Source organism: Toxotes jaculatrix, chromosome 15 (genome assembly GCF_017976425.1).
Source record: "Toxotes jaculatrix isolate fToxJac2 chromosome 15, fToxJac2.pri, whole genome shotgun sequence".
Taxonomy (NCBI): Eukaryota; Metazoa; Chordata; class Actinopteri; family Toxotidae; genus Toxotes; species Toxotes jaculatrix.
Window position 1 is genome coordinate 17,759,163 of NC_054408.1, and position 24,636 is coordinate 17,783,798.

The window sequence follows — 24,636 nt, forward strand, 5'->3', positions numbered from 1 at the left end:
TGAAAGCGTGGTCTGAATGCTTTCAGGACTGCTGTTCTAAAGCTGAAGAGGCCTTTAGACCACACTTAGGAACAGTCCACGATCCCTGATCTTACAGTGGTGTGAGGGGCCAATAGCTGCACTATATTCAGAGAGCTGCAATACCATGCAATACCTTCTGAGTTTCAAATAAAATATTAAAATCCAATAAAGAGAAGCTAGAGACAGCATGATGTGGGGTCTCTGTTCATGGAGACCTTCTAGTAAACTGGCAGGAAATTAATCAGTGTAAACAGAGCCAATTAACAACAACAACAGGATGCAGCTACGATGTTTCCAGTGCTTGAGTGAGTGCAGACTTCTCTCTTTAGACCGTTTTGTTTGATGCATTGCTCCATACAGGTACAAGAGGAGGGATGATCAATTAATTTCTATTTTATTTTAAGGTGAACTACTCCTTTATTACCTTCTCCCAGCTTTTTTTTGTTCTTCATCACTTTGTTTCTTTGATTTAGGCCTCTCACCCAATCATTGATGAGGGAGGGCGGAGAGGAGCGAGAGAGAGAGAGAGAGAGAGAGAGAGAGAGAGAGAGAGAGAGGTGGGGGTGGTGGTGGGAGGCGGGGCTGGCTGGTTATGGTTTTTCAGCACCGAGGACAGCTCCCGTCTCCTGTCTCTGGACTGCAGGGAAGCGGCACAGCTGGATGGTATTAAAAAAAAAAAAAAGACCCGACTCACATCGATCCATAGATTAACCTACAGTTCACACCGCCATCCCACCGCATCTTCTCGTCTCCCTCCATTTCTTCTCCTCGAGGCTTGAGGTGTCTCCGTGTTTTTTCGGCCTGACTGTGGACTGCATTGCCTCTGCGTCTTCAGTCTGTTTCCTCCTGCTGCTCTTCCTGTTACTGGCAACCAGTGCAGTGAAAGTACTTTTTTTTTTTTTGAAGGTGGGTGGGGGGAGGGTAGGGGAGCGGATTGACCTCCTCCAAGTTTTTTTCTTTTCTTTCTTTTTCTTTTTTTTTTCTTTTTTTTTTTTTTTTTACTGATCTGTCCACTTCAGTCTGAGACGTCTAAACGTCGCTGCACGGTTCCTTGATTATGTTGAGGTGTGGGATTTTTCTCAAAGCCCAGGTGAGGATGGTACTTTAGGATGCAGAAGGAAGATGAAGTTGAGTGGTTTCAGCAGCCGTCGGTGCAAGCTCTGAGATGAGATAGGCGACCTGCATCTGCAACATTGGCTGTGATTCTCAGATCAGAGTGGATCAGACGCATTTTTTTTCTCGTGGACAACAGCCAGAGAGCAAGATGAGGTGCCTCTATGACTTTTTAAATTGCACCTAAGAGAGAGGGAAAGAGAGAGTGGGTCCCTTTAGCCTGCCGCTGCTGCAGGAAGCGACGTTTTCTGTGTTTAGCTGCCTAAACGAGTTCTTTGGGTTCTTGCATCCGAGAGGAGACCGGGAACTCAGAGTGGTCTCTTTCCCCTCCGTCCCTGGCGTGAAATACATATATAAACACGGTAGAAATGAAGAAGTTTCGGAAGGTGTTGGACGGCTTGACCACCTCCTCTCCGGGAGGGACTATTGGATCCCCATCGTGCGGCAGCGCAGCAGGGACTCCCACCGCGGCGCCAACTCCCAAGGAAATCGACGTCCAGGAGACGCTAGTGTCGGAAAACTTTCAGCTGTGTAAGGTCGGTACATAAAGAGCTTTATTTAGTTTTAACATCTGGCAAAGGAGTGAAGTCCACAGTCCTCAGTCAGTAACAGCACGTAACACCTGGGATTCTGGCTTCACCCACATGGTTTTTTTCACATATATAGCGCCTGTAGACAAAACGATGTGTGCAGGTCTGCGTGTGTAGACCACAGTGAAGAAGAAAAGGGTCGTGAAAGTTGGATGTGGAGTGAGTTCAGCTGCTGCGCTAGATTTGGTGGCCTGCTGTTCCTCTGTTTGTGCTGAAAGTTCAGCACCATGGGCAGCTCCTTGTTCCCAGTCTCCTGAGAATGAAAGCGATTTTGGGGAAAACCTCGACAAACAAAATCTCCTATTCTTATCAGTTTGTTTGTTTTAGGGCCGTAACGGCATAGAATTGCGGTTATTCAATTAGTCTCTCATTGTTCATCTACATAAAGCTTTGCCCCCGCGGATATGTGTGCACAGCTGGTGAAGCTGGCATGTGTGTGTGCGTGTGCGTGCGCGTGTGTGCGTGCGTGTGCAGTTTTTGGGTGCGCTCCAGCTCCCACCAGTACGTGCAGTACAGCTACAGTATATGCGCCCCGTCATCAGCATGCTGCGGTAGCCTACACACATGTGATGCAAACAATCCAGAGGAAGTCAATGAATAGCAGCCTCCCCGTTGCATCAGCAAGCAGGCACAAATGGTGTAGGAGCGATGACATAACTGGCGTCCCTCCCTTGCATTAAAAAAAAAAAAAAAGAAAGAAAGAAAGATAGAAAAAAGTGCACAGCAAACCAGCGGAGGAACCCTGCAGTCCTGTCCTAGCTGATGTGCTTTTCGCTGAGAAGGAGGGAGAGACCGAGTGAGGGATGGGGATGGGTGGTGGGATTGGAGGGGGGTGGGGGTATTTATAGCAGCCGCTGTCGCCCAATGCAGCCCTTTTCTGGATGTATTTTGGAGCTGACTGCAGCAATTATTCCTCACCCTTAAAGAAACGGGGGTAAATTCTGGATGTGGCTGTGAATAATTCATAGAGAGCCCAAGAAAAACCGGGTTGTTTGCGGAGCTGTATTATTATTGAGTGACACTGGTGGGGTGGGGGTGGGGGGTTGTTTTTCTTTTCTTTCTTTTTTTTATTTCTGTATAGAGAAGCTGGTGGAGCAGGAGGAGGGAGGTTGATTCACAAGCTGAAAAGGATGCTGCAGAGCACCCTCAGCAGACAGGCAGGCAGGCAGGCAGACAGGCAGGCAGGCAAACAGGCAAACAGGCAGGGAGGGGAAAGTGCTGGAAAAGAACAGCATGATTGCCTGGTCCCGTGCAGGAAGCTGCTCCTCCTCAGTGAGTGGCTGAATGTATGGTTGTTTTTAAAGATGCTGAATTGAATAAACCATCCATTAAAAGCCACGAACGTACAAATATGCCATTCCATTGTCACCTCATTTCTTTAGTGTTTTTTTTTTTTTTATTTGAGTTTGTGCAGGTGCAGGTTGTATGCCTGTATTTGTGTGTGTGTGTGTGTGTGTGTGTGTGCGTGTGTGTGCATGGAGTGTGTGAAAGGAATTGAGAGAAAGCCAAAGAGGGAGAGAGAGGAAGAGGTAGTATAGCTGCAACAATTAGGTCTGTCTACTAATTTTCCTGGTGCAGACAGGTTTCAAAGTGGAATGTGATTGGTCCATTTAACTGCCACATTTTAGTCGCTAACAGTTATCCTCGGCTCCAGGTATTAGGCTTAGTCTCCCTGCACACCAAATGCTAAAAACATCTGACTATTTGAGAGTAAAAGTTGAATAAAGTCAGTATTGTGATGGATGGAAGCATGAGTGTGCAAAAGAAGCCTCACTTGTTGTCTCTCTGGCGAGGATATTGCTCTTCTCATGTTGTGTCGGGCAGAATGTGGGATGCAGACGTGCACACGCAGGGGACCTTAAGAACCAGGTAATGAATAAAAATATGTCTCCCCTGACCTTTTTCCTCATCCACTGAGCTGCAAACTGTGAGCATGCCGTACACAGCAAAAACTGCTGTCTGTGTTAGAATAAACAAAGAAGATTACTGTCCATGTGGGTTTCATCAGCTGGGTGAACATGAATAAGTGTTTTTTTCCTGAATGTTAACCAAAATGCGCAGCCTTCCAAAACATTTAGAACGCACACTTATAACACAGAGATGCATTTTTCACCTCAAATAAACTCAGCAGAGACAAATACGTGACAGTCATCTAAATTTGCCATTTCCATTCATTGCCCCAAATATTTTTACACTTTCTAATGGGGATATGCAGCAAATCTGTGAGCTGGTGCAGTATGTGTGGGAGTGTTTGGGATCTTGGCTAACTTTTCAAAGTTAGTCCTGGCTTCTGTCCTCACTGTGCAGTGTGGGAAGATGCAACAACTCATTTTGTTTGGATTATACAGTATTTTTTGTGTTTATAGTTCACATTGAGGTGCCCTAAAAACACAATAGCCGAGTGGAAATGTTGAAATCTCTCTCAGACTGAAGGAGTAAAAGGGGGAAATGTAAGGCACCCCAGTGGCTGAGAGTCTAATTGAATCTATAGTCTCATTTCTGTTTACAGCAGAATTAGTCCATTCTGTGTTAGAGGGACAAAGTCGTGGAGACAGAAGAGGGAGAAGGAGAGAGACTGGTTTGAATTGTATTTGTTGGAAGGCAACTGAATTAATTGGTCTGAATAATATAATAAGATGATATGTATGAGAATGATCAGCAACCCTTACAACTCCATCCATCCACCAGTGCACTCCTGACCATATTAGTGTTGCATTGGTGTTAAGATATAATGGAAGTTCAGAGGAGGATGGAAAACAGGAAGCTAAATGATGGTTGAGGAACAGGCTTTATGTTTCAGCACCTGTCTTTTAGCTATCAACAAACTCCACAAATTTACCCACAAATACCTCACTATAACTGACCACAATTTGTTGAGTTTGCTCAAAATAAGTGTAGAGTTGTATCTTTTCAAGCTCAAAGACAGGAGGAAGTTCCAAGACAAAACTCTTCAAACATTCATGTCGCACAAGTGTAAAACTAAAAACACAACAGAATAGAAGCAGCTCTTTCCCTCTGGCTAAAACTACAGTACAGCAACCCAAACACAGGGAGAGGAAACATGGGAGAACACCCCCTCCATTAGTTTTATCAAACACACAGACTTGACAGAAGCTTGTGCACAAGCTTGTGAACAACAACACTGTGTAAAAAGTGCTAGGCTCTTGGATGTTTAGATTCTTAACTGTCACACAGTTTCATCAGGGAGGCATCTGATTGGTCCCAAATTCATTCTGCGGCAGGACGTCGAGCCCAAATATAGATCCAGAGACAAGAAGAACAAGGAGTCCTTCAACAGATGGCTTGGTCCCCACAGAGCCCTGATCGCAACATCGTGGAGTCAGTGTGCGATTACATGAAGAGACAGAACACATTGAGACAGCCTAAGGCCATAGAAAGAACTGTAGCAAGTTGTCCACGATGCCTGAAACAACCTACCTGTCAAAGTACCTTGAAAAACTGTGTGCAAGTGTAGTGAGGAGATTAGTGCTGTTTTAAAGGCAAAAGGTGATCACACCAAATACAGAAAAGATTTAGTGTATTTAACACTACAGTATGTTGAGGGCATGTGGCTGCAGTTGCGGTCTACAAAGCCTTTGACAGGGTCAAAAGGGCAAGATATGTGATTACACACAGCCTTTGGGGATAGCAAAGAACAGACAAACAGAAAACTCGCAGTCAGTGGCATTTATGTCAGGGAAACACTTTGACAGCGAGAGAGGTCAGACTTGTTCCAGCTGACAGGAAGTCAGCCACAAATATTCAAATAGTAGCTCAGAACGAAAGCTGTGTGCACAAGAGTATCTCTGAAAACTTGTCAAGCCTCGAAGTGGGTGGGCTAATCAGCCAAAGCCACAGAACAGGAAGAGAAAGCTACAATAGGGACATTATTACCACTGGATGACTGAGCAGTTGAAAAACATCTCACTATCCAAAAAAAAAACTTGATCTCTGCTGCAACATGCTGATGACAGGATCAAGATTTGGTGTAAACAGCTTGAATCATGGATCCGTTCTGTCAAGTGTGAGTGTCACAAGCTGTTGCTGCTGCTGCTGGTGGTGGTGGTGGAGGTGGTGTAATAATGTGGAGTGTTTGCTTGACATGCTTCATAATAGAGGAGCCTCATTTCAGTGCCACGTGTACTGTATGTCAACATCCAAGAAGACGACAGGAACTTTTCTTGGTTGTACTACACAATTTCCACATGTCTAACTAGTGGGACACTTCTGGAAATAGGCACAACACAGTCTGTTGCGTTATGGATTTCAGCATCTAGCTGAATCCATACCTCAGTCACACAGAGATCATTTTGTTTTCTTTTTTTGTTTTGTTGTTGTTGTTGTTATTGTTATTGTTTTGTTTTGTTTTGTTTTGTTTTGTTTTGTTTTGTTTTGTTTTGTTTTGTTTTGTTTTGTTTTTTTGTTTTGTTTTGTTTTGTTTTGTTTTGTTTGTTTCACAGAAAGTGAAAATCATTTAAAAGGAGTTGCTTGGTGAAAAGTAATTGTCATTCATTCATTCAGATTGTCAAAAGTCAAAGTCCTCAACAAGACACTGAGGAATGTTATCCCATTTGTGATCATTTCGAGGTTAAATCTCATGCCTTTAAAATGTTTTTAATTTTATAATTTTATATTTTTACATTAACAATGGATTAACATGGCTACTTATATGTGAAATCAGGTTGCTTGTAGTGATGAACCCAGATATAACCTACCTCTGCAGTTACTCTTAGTGTTATGGAGTTTTTAGTGTGTTTAGGTGTGTTAGTTTTGTGTTAGTTTTGTGTTAGTTTTGGGGTTTTTTTGTAGCAGTTGTGTAGCAGTTCACATGAGTCTGGATGGATGAGGATGTTATTGTGTATCTACTGGATGTGTAAATAGCCCATTGTTTGCTAGCAATGCCATATCAATCTAACAGGCGATAACGTGTCAGTGTTGTGTTCCTAGCTTGTTTCCATTGCCCCTGTATGGCCAAAAATTTAAATATAAAATAAAAAATGTCCCCTAAAGACAGTGCAGTCAAATATAATAATAGCACAAAATGAAGCCTCAAAAATAATTAAGTAATAATCACTTTTCAGATACACGGTCATGGTCAAAAAATACAAAAACAGAAGTAATGGGACTATTGAACTGAATTTTTAAAATTCTGTACACAGCCTGTATATCTGAATATAGGGGCTCCTTACAGTCGGAAAATCACTAACAGCCACATGTTTGATGCTAATCATTGCTAGCGTCTGTCATAAAGACTGTCATTTGCATTCTGTGAAGTCTTAACCTCAGTTGACTTCATCCATATTCCATGTGCCACTTCAATTTTTTTCCCCTCCCCAGTAGAACTGTAATCAGTGAATCAGTAAATCAATGAAAATCAGTGAATCAATGAAAAGTGATGGTTTCCAAGAGCAAGGTTCTAATCCCATTAATTGGAATTTCTGGATATACTTTTAGTCACAGATGTACTGTACATAGGCTGATGTGAAAAATACAGTTTATTCTGACAGATCAGAACATACTTCTACTGGATCTTTGTGATCAGTCACAAGTTAACTTGAGAAAGCAACTTACATACAACCTTGGCAAATTAATTGTTACATCAGAAGAACCACATGGTCACTCCAAATCTTACAAAAGTACATAAGCTACAAAAGTTTTGTACTCCCATCCTTTTTTAAAAAAAAATGTCCTAAATTACAGGTTCCTGAACATGATTTCTTTTTCTGCATGCATGATATTTTAGGAGGAATGTTCTTCAGTGTCAAGATCACACACAGTACGCCCAAACATCCACCCAGAACAGTTCCCAGTTCTCTCCCGAGTTTTATGGGACTAAAATTATATCACAGTACTTTGACTTTTGCTTCTTAGAAAGAACAATCATTGTACAAGTTATAGAAACATACATAATAAGCTGCTTTAAGTGTTAGAAGAGAAAGACAGAGCTGGACTCAGATAGCTACAGTTGAAAATTAATGTCTTGAACTTAATGAGGTTTTAAGGGTATTTAATATTTTTGGATTTGGAGCTTGTTAAAAAGGTGCACTACTGAGACATCTTGACCTTATTCACATTTCTAATCTCCCTTAATAAATGATTAATCTCGAAAAAGGATGTAAGATTACCCATAACACCAGCACAATCACATTTCAAATTAGACTTCCTTATAAAAAACATCATTTCTATGTCCATTAGGATAATCAGTCATGACTGATTTTATGGCTATAGAATAATAGCTGCTTTGTGCCATATTTTGCAGCCAGCCCTTCAGGAACACTAATGGGCACTTTTACTAATACAATAAAAGATTCAACATTTTAGATCCTATTAATCTAATGTCCATTTTAGGTGAATAACACTCACCTATTTTTTACCTATGCTGGCTCTATGGATGGCCATGTAGGTTGGTTGGTCCATCAGTTTGGTCCAGGCTGAAATATCTCAACAAAATTTTTGTACAGACATTCATGGTTGCTGACTTTGGTGATCCTCTGATTTTTCTTGTAGTGCAACCAGCAGGTCAGAGCTTTCATTTATTCTATGAAATAATCTCAATCACAATCTCTTCTAGTATTTACGTTTTTAATTCGGCCAATGATAAATCTGATCTGATTTTCTTCAACAGAATATCCAATCAGATTTTTCTCATAGCGTTAGCTTGCTAGAAAGTTTGTCTTGTCATTGCCACATCTGTTTTGTACAGGACACAAGTCAATGGATTTAGTCGAAGGGGGCGGTAATTAGTTATCTACAATGATGACCTATTATAACCAGCACTAGCCTATACGTCTCAACACATATGTACGCATTTTACTACAGTACTACTACACACTATAATGATTGCTGTAGACTTGCTAATGTTACAGTGAAATATGCTGTATTGCTGTTGTTTCACACATTTGCTCCTCAGTTTCAGACAATGGTAGAGAGTAAATGCTGAAACTGTCAGCAGTATGTTCATCTAGTATAAACCATTAACAAAAAATGATTTTAGAAGGTGAGGAGCAAATATTTTGCAGAGGAAAACAGTTTTTTGTAAACTCTTGTTTGTAGTTCAGAGGTCAGAAGTTTGGGGCCCTCCCTCCCTCTGGTTTCTTTCCTCTGACAGCATGATACGTGGGCGTATAAAGATGACATCACCTCACTCCCTCTGCAGCGACCCCATGAGCTCTCCATGGGTGTGATGACTCAGTGGGTTGACTTCCAGCTAGTCTCAGATTACCATGTGTTGGCTGCCTGTCAGAAGCCACAGTGTGGGATCAATTAAGGAGGAGCTGATGTCAGGCTGAGAAGAGAAGATGGGGAAAAAGCAATAGGAGAGGAAAGATGTTCAGTAAACTGTGCAGCGAGACATGGGATTTCAAAAAAAGTGCAGCGTGTGTGTTTATCCATCCTGTGCGTGAAAACATGAACTATTGTGTCACATTCTACATAATTTTTTTTTTTTTTTCGTGTGTGTGACTGCAGAGCCCAAAGAAATAGCTTTTGTTTGATTTTGTGTGGGCTTTCATAAACGCTTTGTCCATTCGGTCTGTAGGTGACGGCAGACTGCCTGCCTCACCTCATGCTGTGCAAATATAATCAAGTGAGCCTTTTTGAAACAGCCCTTCATTTAGACTCAATTTTCTATCACTTCACTCTGATGAAGTCTGTCTTCAGTTTGCAGCGTTTGATAAACCACCACAGTACTTTGTCTTTTTTGTGTTGTGCGGCTCCTATTGAGAACAAAATTCTTGTTTAATTAAGTTTCTATCTTTTTTTTTTTTTTTTTACCAAAGAAAACCACCAAAATGGCTTTTTTTTCTTATGGGGATTTGTTATTCTAGTAGTAACACGGGCTGTTATTGTATGAAGGTAAGCCACTCTAGGACACTTCAGGGCCCCACCTTTTCCTGAGAGATCACATTCACAATGTGTTTTTGTTTGTCTTTCATATCATAACGGCTTATGTCTCCATGGCTACATCAGTGTTCAAGTCCGGGGAGAAGGGAGATGGTAGAAGGCAATCACCTTAAATCCACTGTTGATCCACAAGATCAATTTTGTCCAGCGTGTTCATAAAAGTAAATAAATGCTTAAAAATGACAGAGATGTAACTGCAAATTGTCTTCATGTGTGAAATGCACAGCAAAGAAACAGTTTCCCACCATCTGCTGTTGTACATCCGTCCTTTCACTTTTGTCCATCATGTGCCTTCTTGTTGAGAAATGTCTATTTCAGTAATGCAAATTTCCATAAATGTATTGCCCTTTCTGTACACTTACTGTGAGAGACTATATGAGCAGAAATGATACAAATACAATGCTTTGTGCATGACTACGACTGCTGAGTTGAAACCTAATTATGGAAAACAATCCACTTGGAACTGCTCTGCTGCAAAGGCTTTAAACCGATGTCGAGGTTTCTTCCCTGCCTCTCTGAGTAGTTAGTGGATCCCTCTGCTCTTAAGAGCTATTCTCAAGCACTTGACAAACCTCATCCACTTGAAGTCTCTCCTAATGTTTTAAAGGGTGTATATAGAAACTGGAGTTGAGTTTTTTTTTTTTTCTATTTATGTACATATTTTATAACAGAAGAGGATTCAAGGTTCCTTTTCAAAATTCAGTCAGAAAGTAGCTACAAGATGCTTTAGCAACAGTGGATTCAATAAGTAACAGATAATATATTCAAGAAGGGATTTATTCCTTTTATTGTATTTGTCATTGTCTGTGATCATTAGTGTATTTTCCTACAATCATCAAAATATAGCATTAAAATTTTATCTTTACTTGTGGAGACAGTACCAATGACTGAGAGCAAATAGCTGCAATAATGTACAGCCAGTACACGTGATCAGTCTCACACTTACAGTCAGGAGAAAACCAAAGTGACAGCTGACTATCTCCTCTAAAATGAGTAAAATTGAAAATCCATTCAAGACATATAGATTTAATGAGACTGATATATTAATACAAGATAATATAATCAAAATATTGCATTATTACAATTACAATTTGCTCCTTGTGTTCATTTTCTTCTCTCTGTAGCGACGTTTTATTTAATAGACAAAGAAAATGCATTTTTAACTCATGAGTGGATACAGTTTTCACATCTGACCCACAGTGCCATGACAGTGTGCAGGCTAATCACTCAAGCTAACCACATTAGCTTGCAGCCTAAGAACTACGGATGACATCAGTTTCAAATTTCACTGTCGTGAAAAATTCAGGCAGCAATTCAAAGCATAAAATAAATTAGATTTTTGGGAAACAAAAGCAACAAACTTTTGTTTTGAAAACCAGCCATGTGTGAATGGTGGGTTCTTCTCAGTTATCATGAGGGGGCAGAGTGACATGTTACATTACAGTGTTGTGGGTAGTAGCATGTGACTAGTTGGTCCACTCCTACTTTTCCCATCAAGCCTAAGGCATGATGCTGATGCCATGACTGATCCACTGCCATGCCTGCTGCTGTGGTTAAAAGGTTAAATCACATATATATAGTACAACCACACATGGCTGGTTTCTGACTCCATGGCTGCATGAAAGCACGACATGAAGCCCCAGCGTACAATTGCAACAATCACCTCCTCCACACACACACACACACACACACACACAAACAGAGGAGATTGCTTTACAGTTATATAATAGAAATTATGTATATGTGGCCGTTAAGCCCACGCTTTCATCTGAAGAGACACATGCTTAGCATCCGTCACATTTGTTCCTTAAAGGAACAGTCAGCAATTGTAATCCAAAACACTTTTTGTCAGATTTGGCGAATATATCCTCACGGTCAGCTAGCTGTCTGTACTGTGTGTTCATCTGGGAAAAAAATCTGATGTTTGTCTGCAGCCCTGGCTCTGTAAATGGGAAGCAATTCAAAGTGACTCAGATCGCGCCACAAAACACTATTTCAACAAATCAGTAACAGCGGACGTTCGTGCTCGTGCACAGGATAGGCTGCTGGAACCAGCTGCACTCCGACCCCTGCTTCTGCTGGCCACTCTCCTTTTTCCACATTGCCCACGAGACACCTTGATAGTAATGTAACTTAAATAACATTTAAGAAATGACCTTGCCAACTTGGAATAAAAATAATTTACCTGCTACAGCAGACTTCACATTATTTTCCCTGAAATTTAGTCTTTTCCTGTGTAACGTTACTTGTCCTGCCCATGTGCTCTTCTGTAGAATTATATCATAGAAAGAAAAAAATTTGAAAATGCCAGACATACTCCTACACTGCTGTGCTACTTTTTTTAAGAATATGTAATGAACAGTGTTGCTCCTGTTGCTACTTTTGAAGATACTAGCAGTAATGTTACCGATACCTAGGCTGAACTACTCTGCTAGACTTTGGCTTAGATTAGTATTTGGCTTCAACACCTACATAAATATTGACAGGCTTACTGTCACACTTTCAAACATACATCAAACATATGCCACCTGTATTTTCAAAGCAATAAAAAGTGCTTCCTCTTATTGATGCTAACTTACCCTTGAGCAGCAGAGGTTCTGGATTCTGCCATATCTCTCTTTTTATTTTTTTTTGGGGGGGGGGGTCCTGAAGCAGCACTGAGGGGAGGGGTGTATTTGTTTGGCTGTTGAATTAAAATATCAGCAATCTTTCTCCAGAATCATTTACTCCCTCTTTAAAGGCTTTGTGTCAGATGTTGCCAGATAAATACAGCCGTGTGCTGCACCTGTCTATGCAGTATTTTCCTACAAGGGAACAATCATCATCCCTACAAAAAACAATCATATAGTATTTAGGATGTAATATAAATGCATAAAAATACACACACACACACACACACACACAGAAAACATACGAATATACATACATACAAGTGTCTCCCTCCACCTCCCTCTGGCCACACACATAACACTGTGTAGTCTGCAGCTCTCATACAAATGACCACTCAGCAGGGAGGGAAGCTTATCCAGGCTCATTCATTCGTTTTCATACTTACAGGCTTTCACACTGCATTCTCACCCTGTGCACATTTGTATGCTGTTCTGTGTGTGTGTGTGTGTGTGTATGTCTGTGTGTGTGTGCATTAATGTGCTGTGCAGCAAGCACGTAGAGTGCTTATTAGATCAGCCCCAGCCTCAGCAGTGAATGAAAGTCCCTTCATGCCTTGGCTTTCAGCATGATAAAGAATAACACCAAGGAAATCTTGAATCACTTCATTCGTGGCCAACAACACTGGAATAAGACACTGGGGATAGTTTTTAATATCAAAAGTTGTTCATAATTACACTTGCCTGCTACAACACAACCTGCATTTGCTATAAATCTGCTTTCTCTCTCAATTTTTGGTGCCAAACAATCATTCCTGTGGTGGTTCAGACCACCTGTCTTTAAAACTATGTGGGTGTTTTTCTATGTATGTATTGTCTGTTGATGAAGTGATTCCTGGAGCTGGCAGACTCATTTACATCTCATTTACATCTTCAGCCAAAGTGGTTCTCACTGGGTTTTTTTTTTGGATGTTTTCAAGTCAGCAATGTTAGGTTCATTTTGGTCCCATTATTTCTTCTTATTCTGGTTTGTATGGATTTTGCACGTGCAACAACCGCTCTCCTTTATTCCATATTCCATCAGTCTGTTAACTACAGACAACTATTTCACCTTCCTTTTGGTGCAATACCAACATCCATTTCTTGAGTGGTACTTATAATGAGAAAGGCACATTTCAGGAGATCCAAAGTGATCTTCTCATTCCACTTTCCTCCTTTTTCTTCTACTTATAGATCAGGTTCAGCTTTAAAAGCCAGTGGTATCTTGTGGTACAATCGCTTATCCATTCATCCTAGTTATAATGTGTTTCACGTTTACTACAGGAATAAGGCTATGGTCTCTGTGCTTCATATCAATTTGTACTTAAGTGTGATGGAATTAATACTGCCAAAATCGGCGAGTGTGAATGAGGTCCACGCACACGGAAGTGAAGGAGCCGTGCAAGCAACTCAAACAGCCGTACATATGCTCTCTCCTCTCTCTCTCTCTGTATCTATATTTATTATGTTAGTATTGGCAGTGTGTATATCTTTGCTTACACTTATGTTTTACCAATAATAATATTAATAATCATAATAACCAATGTGAAAAAAACTATCTACAGGATCTGAGTTAAAAAAAAAACATTACCCATGTTTTATTAAATTTCTGTCAGTGATGGAATAAACAAAACACAGAGCTCAGACAAACACATTCAAGTACACTGCTCAGTGTGAGAGTTTGTATACATTCAAGTCAAGTAAGTAATTTTATTTACATAGTACAAAATCACAACAGAAGTTATCTCAGGACACTTTTCATAGACAACTGGTCTATGTGGTTTGTCCAAGTGGTGTTGCCGTACCTAGCTGTCCAATGATGGTGGACCCTCTCAAACAATTATATTTAAGGATACAATAGCAACTGGGGCTGCCTACTTACTGCCAAAAAGAAAGTCCGCTCAGGTGTGAGCAGGTGAAAGTTTTGCGAGCAGGAGATTAGTGATAGCAGCTCTAGGCTGGGGGATAACAGTCACACGCTCCTCGAACAAATAATATGCGTGCGCTATGCTGTTTTTTGGCTATATAATATCATCACACTTGAGGCCTCTTATAACACTCTCTCAATAGATAGGATCTGGCAGCAAGACTGCCCTGAGCTCAACCTTGAATCTGATTAGGATGCTACGTAGGGAAACATTAAAGATGCCTCTTGTAATTTAGACCACCAACAATTTAATTTTAATTATCTTCACAGAACCCGCTTTACACCTTGTAAGTTGCATCTGATGGATAAGCTGAGTGACCCCCCTTGTGCAGGCCCCTGGCACCTTTATTCACATGATGTGGAACTGCTCTCCAGTGTCTCGCTTCTGGAAGGAAGTAGCTCTAAAACTATCCCCACTCTTATCTGTAACAGTGGCCATGACCACGTCTGTTCTTCTTTTAAAATTAATTATCCACACTAGGCATTTGGAAGTATTGGAGAAGGATCCTGTTGGCTGTTGTAACCGCTGCTAAGAAGATGGTCTCCATTTGATGAAAGCCTCCTTATTCTCTTATAATTAGACAATGGATTCTCTCTTGCTGGAACATTATATATTTGGAGCTTTCCATGTGTGAATGTTGTTGTCAAATGTACTGAGTCATTCAGGGTGTTGTTTTTTGTTTTAAGGGTTCCATCTTTAATAGTTTTGTTCACCCTCACTGCTCACTCGCCAGCATAGTGTTCAGCAACAACAATTTTCAGTAAAACTACCCTGACAAACTCGCCGTCCATTAACTGTCCATTGACTGTGTAATCAGGCAGTTCTTTGCTAACACATTTTTGCTATATCGCTTTCAGGTGATAATGGTTGATAAAAATTAAGTGATTAAAAACTGCAGAATACACATTCCCTTTTTTTCACTCTTGCGGATTTGAATATTGTATACATGTTTGAATTTGCTATGTCCTGAATTAGCATTCTGTGGGACAAAGAAAAAAAAAAAAAAAAACACCCTGGACCTGTGGTAGACCTGCTGGGTATCTGAACAATAAACAATGAACCCTTGGTTAGAAAATAAAGACAAGCCGTTGTCTGAGAAGAGATGAATGAGATCAGGCTGTGTTGTGTAACCACTGTGTGTTTTCAACTCATTTCACACATTCACAAACCCCTGATCTCCTCTCCCACTCCTCCCCCTTAACGTCTTCTCTCCTACCCACGTTCAGATATGCCTCCTTTTTATTTCGGGCTGCTCCCGACTAGATCAAAGGAATTTTAGAGCAACCTCAAAATATCTCCCTTCAAACACTGGTCGGGGAAGCCACGTGTATCTCTGTTTGTTTGATGGGTGCTCTGTAAAGTCTGTAAGTAAATTGGAATGGATGAATGTGACGGGAATACTCTACTTTTCTCTGCACTACTGTCTCTCATCCTGACATTTAGCCTTAGGGAGCAGGTGCTGAAACACCTGGGTGATGTGGAGGCAGAGTTTGTGTGCACACAGGCAACACATAACACACACAAAAAGACAAAGCGTATGTGTAATGTGATGCTCATAGAGCACACTTTGCCATACCCACACAAACAGTGATAAACACACCTTACTTTCAAGCTGGGGGTTGAGGCCAGGTACCATATATGTTCATATGTATTTTATGTTCACCAGATTGGCTGTGCAGCATTTTGTGAGATAATTTAACACCTGATCTATTATCACTGACTGGGATGTATAGACAGGTATGCAGGGTCCTTCAATCAGCAGAGGACAGTTATGTGATTCAGGGTTGATTTGCCCTTATGGATACAGCATTGTCATGGCAACGCTGACGCACTCCCATCTGAATTTTAATCACTGGTCACACATGGGTTGGAATTATCGAGAAGCACCTTTGCATTTTTTTTTCTCAATAATACAGAATTATATTCTGGATAAAAACAAACAAACAGACAAACAAAACAAACAAACAAAACCATTGTTTTTACAAACATTTTCTATATGTTTAGCTATTTAAACTGAGTCAGACCAAGGATCAAAAAGCAACAGTGACCTGGTTACATCTGGGAAGTTCAGAGAGTCTGTAGTCCTATAGTGCTTAGGTTTATTTTCTTGTGATCACAGAATAAATGGGGCAACATGTGATACTGTATATGATAACATGATGTGTTTGATGTTTACTGACATTATTGCTTATAGCTGACAAAAGATACAATTCATGGTACCACTGAAGGAAGGGATAAGGTGATTGTGTTGCCGTCAACAGTCAGACTAGTTTAGAGACTATTATGTCTGCTAGTGCTGTCAAAAATATGTGTTTCCTCATACACATCAATAGTGGCAATGCAATGCAGATTTTCTGCTCTACAGATCCAATCCGTATCGCGTGTCTTTCCCAGCTCTATATTTGTTTTAAAATGCAGTGACTGTATTTTAGCGTTGTTGTTGTTACAGGTCAGGGTACTATAAACCTGCCACTTTAAGAGACCGTTGCATTGTGGCTCGTTGGCTAGACGTGAGTTCGGGTTTGGGCGCTGATCCCTGAGAAATCAAGTTTTCAGTGTACTGCATCAGGACCCGGAAACTCGCGTAACTCGCATTCAAAACTTCCGCAGCTACCATTAGCTGTCTTGGGGACTAGGTAAGCAACAAGCAGCAGCAATCATCTTGATATTTAAACATCTCGGCGTGCGCGCGCATCTTCCCAACAACTGTCCGGCGAGCTCAGGTACAGGTGCGTTAATTAGCTGCTGGCCAGTGATTTTTTTAAAAAAACTTCTTCACCACAGAAATGTTTGGTAACAGCGTCTAGAGCGAGGCAAACTACAGGGTGTCCTAACTACAGTTTGAAAACAAATACTCAGGTAATGACTGACAGGCTGACCTCTGCAAAGAAGTTTAAAGCTTAGTGATAGCTCCCTTTTCAGTACCCCTGTAACATTAAGTAGGATTTTTTTGGTCTGTAGATGTGTGGTGGGTTGCAGCCATCGGCTTCTCTGAAAGCTAACCTGCTCCTACCATTAAACATTACAATGGCCAAATTATACATTAGGCGCTGTAATATTCCCAAAACGCCACAATGTGGGTGTGCCTTTGTTGAAAGCTGTGTTCTAGATAACTTGAGTACTCATCTACTCCAAAATTTCCAACTTTCACTGCAGTGGAACCTTTTTATATACAGTCAGAGAGTGGAACGGCCTCTGGATGCCGGAGCTCCAAATGGGAAACTTGGGTCAGTTTCATGCACCCTGACTCTTAAAGTAACAACCAACAACCAGTAGCAAATGATATTTTCAATCACTATGGTGTCTAACATCCTGACTAAATTGATGTAAAAATATTAGGTGAGCCAGACTTTAGTTGGAAAGTAGCTGTAGATGATGAATAAATTTGAATCTGGCACGTTTTCTTTACTGTACAAAAAAACAGTTTCAGGAAAGTTAAAATATTGTGAGCACAAATTGAAAACAAGATAAAATACATTGTCTATTCACAAGAAAAGTAGACGATCATGCCTGTGGTTTTCCATATACAGAACATTGCTCTCTGTCATTTCCATTTTCATTTGCTTTCCCCTGCTGTCCACGCATATACTATTCTCACTATGCATTATTCACCACTTGTCATTGCTCTTGCTTCAAACTCTACATCAGAAATGGCCTCTTCTTCTGCTCCTGCTCCTGCATTTACTCTTGGTCTGTGTGCACATTGCTTGCCTTGTGGTTTTGTTGTTGTGTAGATAAATGTTTCCAAGGACCATCAAGGCCAGACTGCAGAGTCTGCTCAGTACGTTACTCATGTGTTGCAGTATCTAGTGAGCTCCTGTAGTGGTGTTGCCATGTAGTGCCATGTGCCATATTGAAGGGCCAAAGCAGTGAATCAGTTGGGCAAGTTTCAGCTCGAAGACTACCTGTCTCAGTGTAGCTCTGAAGAACTAGAGAGACCGCATGCATGTAGTGCCAACATATAACCTTTCTCAGTTGCTGACATACATAAAAAGTAGCAGGTGTGTGCAGGCCTCTTGAGCTCAAGTTCAGTGGCGATCTAGCTAGCTGGTGAACAATCATCCTACACTGCTATAGATATAACAAGTGGCTGATGTACACCTCTTGTCTATATCTATATACTGTAAGTTCAGGTTCATTCCACTCAATGAGGCCTGGTCTATTTCTTAATCTCAGTCCCTAACACAACCACAAACACAGCATTGTGCACCGTTTATTTGACCTTAACATGGTTCAAGTAACAAAAGCAACCAAATGCATTTTACAGTGATGGTATGAATTATTTTGTGTACAATAACCCAAAAGTAGCATATTTTCTGTGGTGGCTGTTAGCGTGTGATTGTTTTTTGTTTGTATAGAAAGTTGCTTTCCAATAAATTGTTGCTGCCACTAGAAACATACCATAGTGATAAAAAAAAAAAGCAAAACCTGCTTCCAGAGCATTTTGTACACTGGTGTTTGCTAATGAGAAAGTGTGAGGAAGAGATAAAAGACTCACTTAGAGATTGGTTAACCTCAGAGCTTAGCAAATCTGAGTAATTTGGGAGAACATGCACACGCCCTGGTTTGCCTAAGTACTTTTTCACCTTCAGACACTCTCACACACACTTTGGGATAAAAATGCACACAGTGTATAGTGGTGAATCTCAGCACAAAATGGCATTAGCAAATGTGAAAAATACCATGATCCTGAATAAGCTGCACCACATCAGTGTTAAATTATCAATGTGTATGCACCTTTATATCAGTGTAAATGTAACTGTAATCACGTATAGACAGGGAGAATTTAATGTTATATTTCACTGCTTCAGATATAGTTGCTCAATGCACAATTTTCTAGCTGTGGTAGACAGGGGTGCTGCTTGCTATTTATAGAACCAGGGGTCTAGACCAGCTCTGCAGCTGAATGCTGTGTGGAGAGACAGTATGGCAGGTGACATGAGGTGGTATCAGCCTTTTGGGGGGTGGGGATGTCTGTGTGGGATTATCTGATTAAACATCAGGCTCGTGAGCATAAAGATGGTGTATGTGTGGAGGGGAGAAGACAACAGAGAAACAGAAAAGGGGAGGAGGTGGATTGAGAGCGGTGTTGATGTAATGCAGCCTCTGGCAGCCATAGCGCAGGTCCTTTGCAGCAGGTCAACATTTGGTGCACAGCTGACTGCATTTCTAAATGTACATGTTGGCTGCTTCATCAGCATGAATATACATGTAGTAATTCCTTTTTATTTTTCATTTGTTCATTTTTTGGGCTGTCTTTGACTGGAGATTGATCACATAAGTTGGTAAGCTACATTTGTAAACAGCTACCTAATCAATCTTTACCTCTATTTTAGGCAGTGTAAAACAGCTATGACATGAACTTGTGTCACGATAGATAGATAGATAGATAGATAGATAGATAGATAAATAAATAAATAAATAAGTAGATAAATAGAATAGATAGATAAATATATCGATAGATCGATATATTTATGAAAGTATGGGTGAACATGGTTATATGCACATAAACACGTATTCACAAATACACACTCTAAAAGAGGGAGAAAAATGGCTTTATGGCTTTGGCTCTAAAATATGTATGAGCAGCTCTGAGATCCATCAGAGTAAATGTATTTCTCATCCACTTCTTGGCTGTCTCGTATGTATGTGGGGAGTGGCTCTCCTGTATCCCAGCAACTGTGCACTAGAGTCAGGGTAGAGAACCTAAAGGACCCTGGTGGCAAGACCTGCAGGATGAATGTGTGGCTGTGTGTATCTGACCATGTTCTTCTTTCGATATGTTTGTGTTTCTCCACTGCATCTGTGCATGGCTCTTTGATACGTATTTTCTGCACCAATGTGTATGTGCGACTCACTCTTTTCACTTTTCACTGTCTGTAGTGTCAGACTGATTTGCTGATGCATTTGGGCTGGTTTATAAACATCCCCTTTTGATCAGAGTTATAGTCAGAGTGGTGTTTTTAAGTGTCAGTCTGAAGCAGCATTGCCAGCATTATATGAAGCTCTCTCCACTGGCAAAATCTCAAACATTTATTGCCTGACAGCTCGGATAAAGACTTGACCTTCCTCTTTCTCCGGTGATGGGGAAGGCAAGTGATTCTTAACGATAGGGTGAAGGCGTGTGTCAGTTCCCATTCTGCAAACTTTGTGCCACCTACTTCTGAACCTCATAAACTGCAGTCACTTCTGGCACCAAGTCCCACCACAGCACCCCGTTACATGGGAGAATACTTCAGATCTCACAAGGCAATTACATTCTCAAAGCTCATTCATTTTAAAATAGCTTAACTCTATAATATGCATGTATGTGTGTGATGAGGTATATTGGTGTTGGAGTTCATGGTGCATATCTTAATCCTATGAGCCAGTGCCCTCCAGATGCATTATCTGTGTTATTGTGACATAATTACATACATGCTCAGCAAAAAGATGTCATTAATTGGCTACATTAGGGAAAGTAAATTATTTGGATAGTTTTTAACATTCAAGCATTATTGTGGAAAAAAGATGGAACATTTTAAATATTACCTGCTGGAGCTCTTGGGTGCAGCCTGTTTTTTGGGCTGTTTCATTGGGTTCAACTTCAGTTCAGTTCTACTTCTACGACTGCAATGTGAAGAATGGTGGTGAAAGAGAAACAGATCAAGCAGCATTACAACATTTCCAATGGCAAAAAAAAAAAAAAAAAAAAAAAAAAAATAGCTGTTAAATCCAAGATTTCTAATTAGTGTTCACTACCGTATCTAATTTGGAGTAAAACACTTAGAACATTTTTGTAAATAAAAACTGACAGTAGAATTGTGTGTGTGTCTGTGGGTGTGTGTGTAGCTTATGCACTGTCAAAACAGAATTTACTGGGAATTAAATATATTAATCATAATGAGATGAGGCTGATACTGAACGTTGATTCGTTATAGATGTGCCCAGTCAAAAAGTCAGATTCCATGGACTCTGTGATGTCACGTTTACTGTTCCTGTTTATCTCCTACGTAAAGGATATTTATGTTATTGTTTATTACTTAATTTGTATGTAAGCAGTGGAACCCCACTGCGATGTGACAGATATATGTGCATCTGAAGGTCAGGTAGTCTTAATTGGTATGCTACAGCAGTGTACACACACACACACACACACATACACACACACACACTCACACACATACTCTCCTTTTTACCCAAAATATAAATAAAACATGTCATGTGCACTCATAAATATATAATAAGTGTTAATAAACATTTAGCCCATGTTGACTTAAACACAGAAGCTCTTGTTTGCTGTGTATGAATGGGAAATATGTGCAAAGCATGCACACACAGAGCACACACACACAGACACACAAAGACCGCCTCGCACTCTGTCCCCCTGGTTGTACTGTGAGTCAGTGTGTATCCGTGCTGTTTCTCATTTTCCTCTGTCGAGTCTCATCACTGCTGAGTGATTTCATTCTCCCTGTGTTTTATAACCATTTCATTCATCCACACACTCTCATATTATCTTTCTAAATTCATGCCTCTCCTGTATGAGAACACAGAACCCCTGTTACAACAATTCAGACAGCACGAATAAAAGTGCTTTATTGGTGCTGTCTGGTGTTTTCAGTTGTGGCTGAAAGGACTGAGGAACACACATGGCTTTCAAAGTGCTGTAAAGAGGTCTAAATCCCCAAAATAATTAAAATCGCCTGTTCTCTTGCTTTATTATAAAATGTTTAAGTTTTGAATTTATATTATTTGTCTGATATTTTAATATTTTGACTCTTAGCTGTAGTATTGTTACAGTACTTAAATAAGTATTTCCTCATAGAGCAGTTTGCTGGTAAAACAGTAATATCACGCAGTAATGTTTCCATTCAACATTGTTGATGTCCATGTCTCTGCATCCCCCACAGAGCAGATTACTGTAAGTGAGGCACTGCTGGGAAATTTAACATGAATAATGGCAGACAGCTGCAGCGCCTCTCTGAGTGTGACTGTGACAGACAGTGCTGTTTCGTCTAGCCAGGCCTTGGCATATGAATATTAAGGCTAGTTCACTTTCAGTTTAGTGCAGATGAAACATTAACAGAAACAGCAGTTTCTTTGCTATATATACAGCAGGAAGTCTTCATGTTTGATCAATAGAAGTTATTATATTCATAACTATTACTGTTATGCAAGTACAACTGATAGTAGGAATATGAGTTTAAAATGATATGTATAGATGTATTAAGAGTAGACACCACAGCAATCAGACACTTTATGAAACGAGAGAAATTGTTTTTTTTCTTATAAAGCTTTTATGTTATTGGCAGCCTAAATTAATAAAGAGGAATGTGGCAGTCATAGAAATATTTGCTATCAATCACACTATGCAATGTCCTTCATGAGAACAGCAACATTTCAGGGGGATTTAGTTTTTTTACAATTTATTTTTATTTTTGCTTTTATTTATTTATTTATTACAGAATTAAAGGTCTTAGTTTTGCAAAATGACAAGTTTCATCTGGATTCACCACACAGTAGAATATTGTAGGGGCAGGCAAAGTCATTAAATGATAAGATCATTTAATTACCCTAACAGTATTTTGAAAATATTTTTCTTGTTCAATTAAAATATTGTTCTGTGATTTTTCCCCACAGACGGTGCGCCATGGTTTCCCTTACCAGCCCACCGCTTTGGCCTTTGACCCCGTGCAGAAGATCCTGGCCGTCGGCTCAAGATCAGGCGGCGTACGGATGTATCCTTTACTGTTCGTGTGCTCACTTCCTGTCTTCATCTAGTCTGTAGAAAAAAGAAAAAGACACATACTGTACATGAACACATATTTATGTATTTACAGTAAAAATCATTCCCTGGCCTTTGCCACTGTTATTGTACATTAAACAAAACAAGAGCAATGAAACAGAATTTAGTAAATGAGTGCTTGCATTATCTTTCACTTTGCTTTTGTGATTATGTAAAAGTAAAATGAGATGTAAAAATATTTTACCTCATAAAATGATATTATGGTGGTCTTTCTTAGGCAGGAAAGCAGTTAATGTCAAGTTGTTTGACACTGCTATAAGTAAGAATACATTTTAATAACAATTATCTCAAAACAAAAATACACTTACAATTCACAGTACACAAATGAACTGAAAACAGTATCAGGACAAATTATAACATTGCTCACAGAAATAGTGTGGCCACTGGTATACCATTTACAGGCAGCGGCCTCCCCTCCTCCACCCCTCCTCCCCTAATTCTCATCCCTGTTTCTGGTTTCCGCTCTGTCATTTCATGTTGCTCGCCTGTCATGTCGCAGGCTCAGAACTGTCCATCTGACAGCCCTTCCCCTGGGTCACCCGGTCACGGGGACGGGAGGGTATGTGTGAGTGCAACCCAGGTAGGAGATTTGACTCTCATAAATACCCAGCCTTCCCAGTATCCCTTTAGGGAACCTAGGGCCGAGGCAGCAAACAATTATTGATGCTGTAGCAGCTGCCCTGCTGGTCCTGCTGGGGTAATAGATGGACAAAGTGATTGAGACTGAGAGATAGTGACAGACGGAGATGAAACATTGTTTGAATGTGTGGAAAAAAAAAAAGGAAAGAAATGGCGAATAGGTGGCTGGAAGTTGAGGAGAAGGTGCTTTCATGACATTGAAGAGCTGATAATGAAAAGAGACAAAATGTGGCTTGATTACATGATAAGCTCAGCTGAATGGAGATATTTGATATCCTTTATTCCTCCCCCCTCTTAATCCATCCCTTTTCTCCTCATCTCTCTAATGAATGCCTGACTGTAAAGCAAGACTGAGATTTCAGCTGGATTGAAGCCCTTGAGTGACTTAGCATTTGTATTGACATGCTGCACACACCTTCCTCTGCTCCCATGTGGCCTGTCAATGACTTTCTCTTTCTCTTGCTTTCTCTTTCAATTGCATACTCTCACAGACACAAACTGAAATCTATTTTGCTGTTTCTTATTCAGCCTCGTCCTCCATCGCCTTCTAGAGGACCTTTTTCCCCCCTTATTTCTGCTTTTATTTATTCAATTCACCTTCCCTGTGTCCTTCACAGCCTGCCTTCCTTTTCTTCCCAGGGCTTTGAACGTCCGCCTGTCATCTTCTGTCATGGTCTCTCTTAGTTTTTTCCTTTGTTGCTTTTCTGATGTGTCTCTCTTCTCTATGTTCCTTCCTCTGCAGCTGTAGTTGTACTGCACATAGTGTTGACCATTGCAGGAATTTCTCATGCTCCATTTCTACTTCATATGTGGTACAACAGCAAGTTTAGGGTTTTGCTTTTATTCTTGACACAATGTTAGTGCTGCACATACAACCTACCACAGGGTTAGATTTAATTTTTTTTCACCTAGCCTCTTCAGGGTGGAGCAGCATGTCAAAACAAGCAAAGCTGGCATGTTGTCTCTTTCTCTTCTGTTTGTCTGTTAACACTGACCCAATATTTAAGCCG

At 40.4% G+C, this 24,636-nt stretch overlaps 1 protein-coding gene across 2 annotated transcripts in view; it reads left to right on the forward strand.

Annotated features, from left to right (window-relative positions):
• The first annotated feature begins 1,214 nt into the window (after nt 1–1,214).
• The window catches only part of stxbp5l (syntaxin binding protein 5-like), a 127,686-nt gene continuing 104,264 nt past the window's right edge, over nt 1,215–24,636 (forward strand). For both annotated transcript variants that reach the window (XM_041057537.1, XM_041057538.1), the window contains exons 1-2: nt 1,215–1,670; nt 22,822–22,919. In XM_041057537.1, the coding sequence (XP_040913471.1) occupies nt 1,503–1,670; nt 22,822–22,919 (266 nt within the window). In that variant the 5' untranslated portion in view covers nt 1,215–1,502. The remainder of the gene's footprint in view (nt 1,671–22,821; nt 22,920–24,636) is intronic.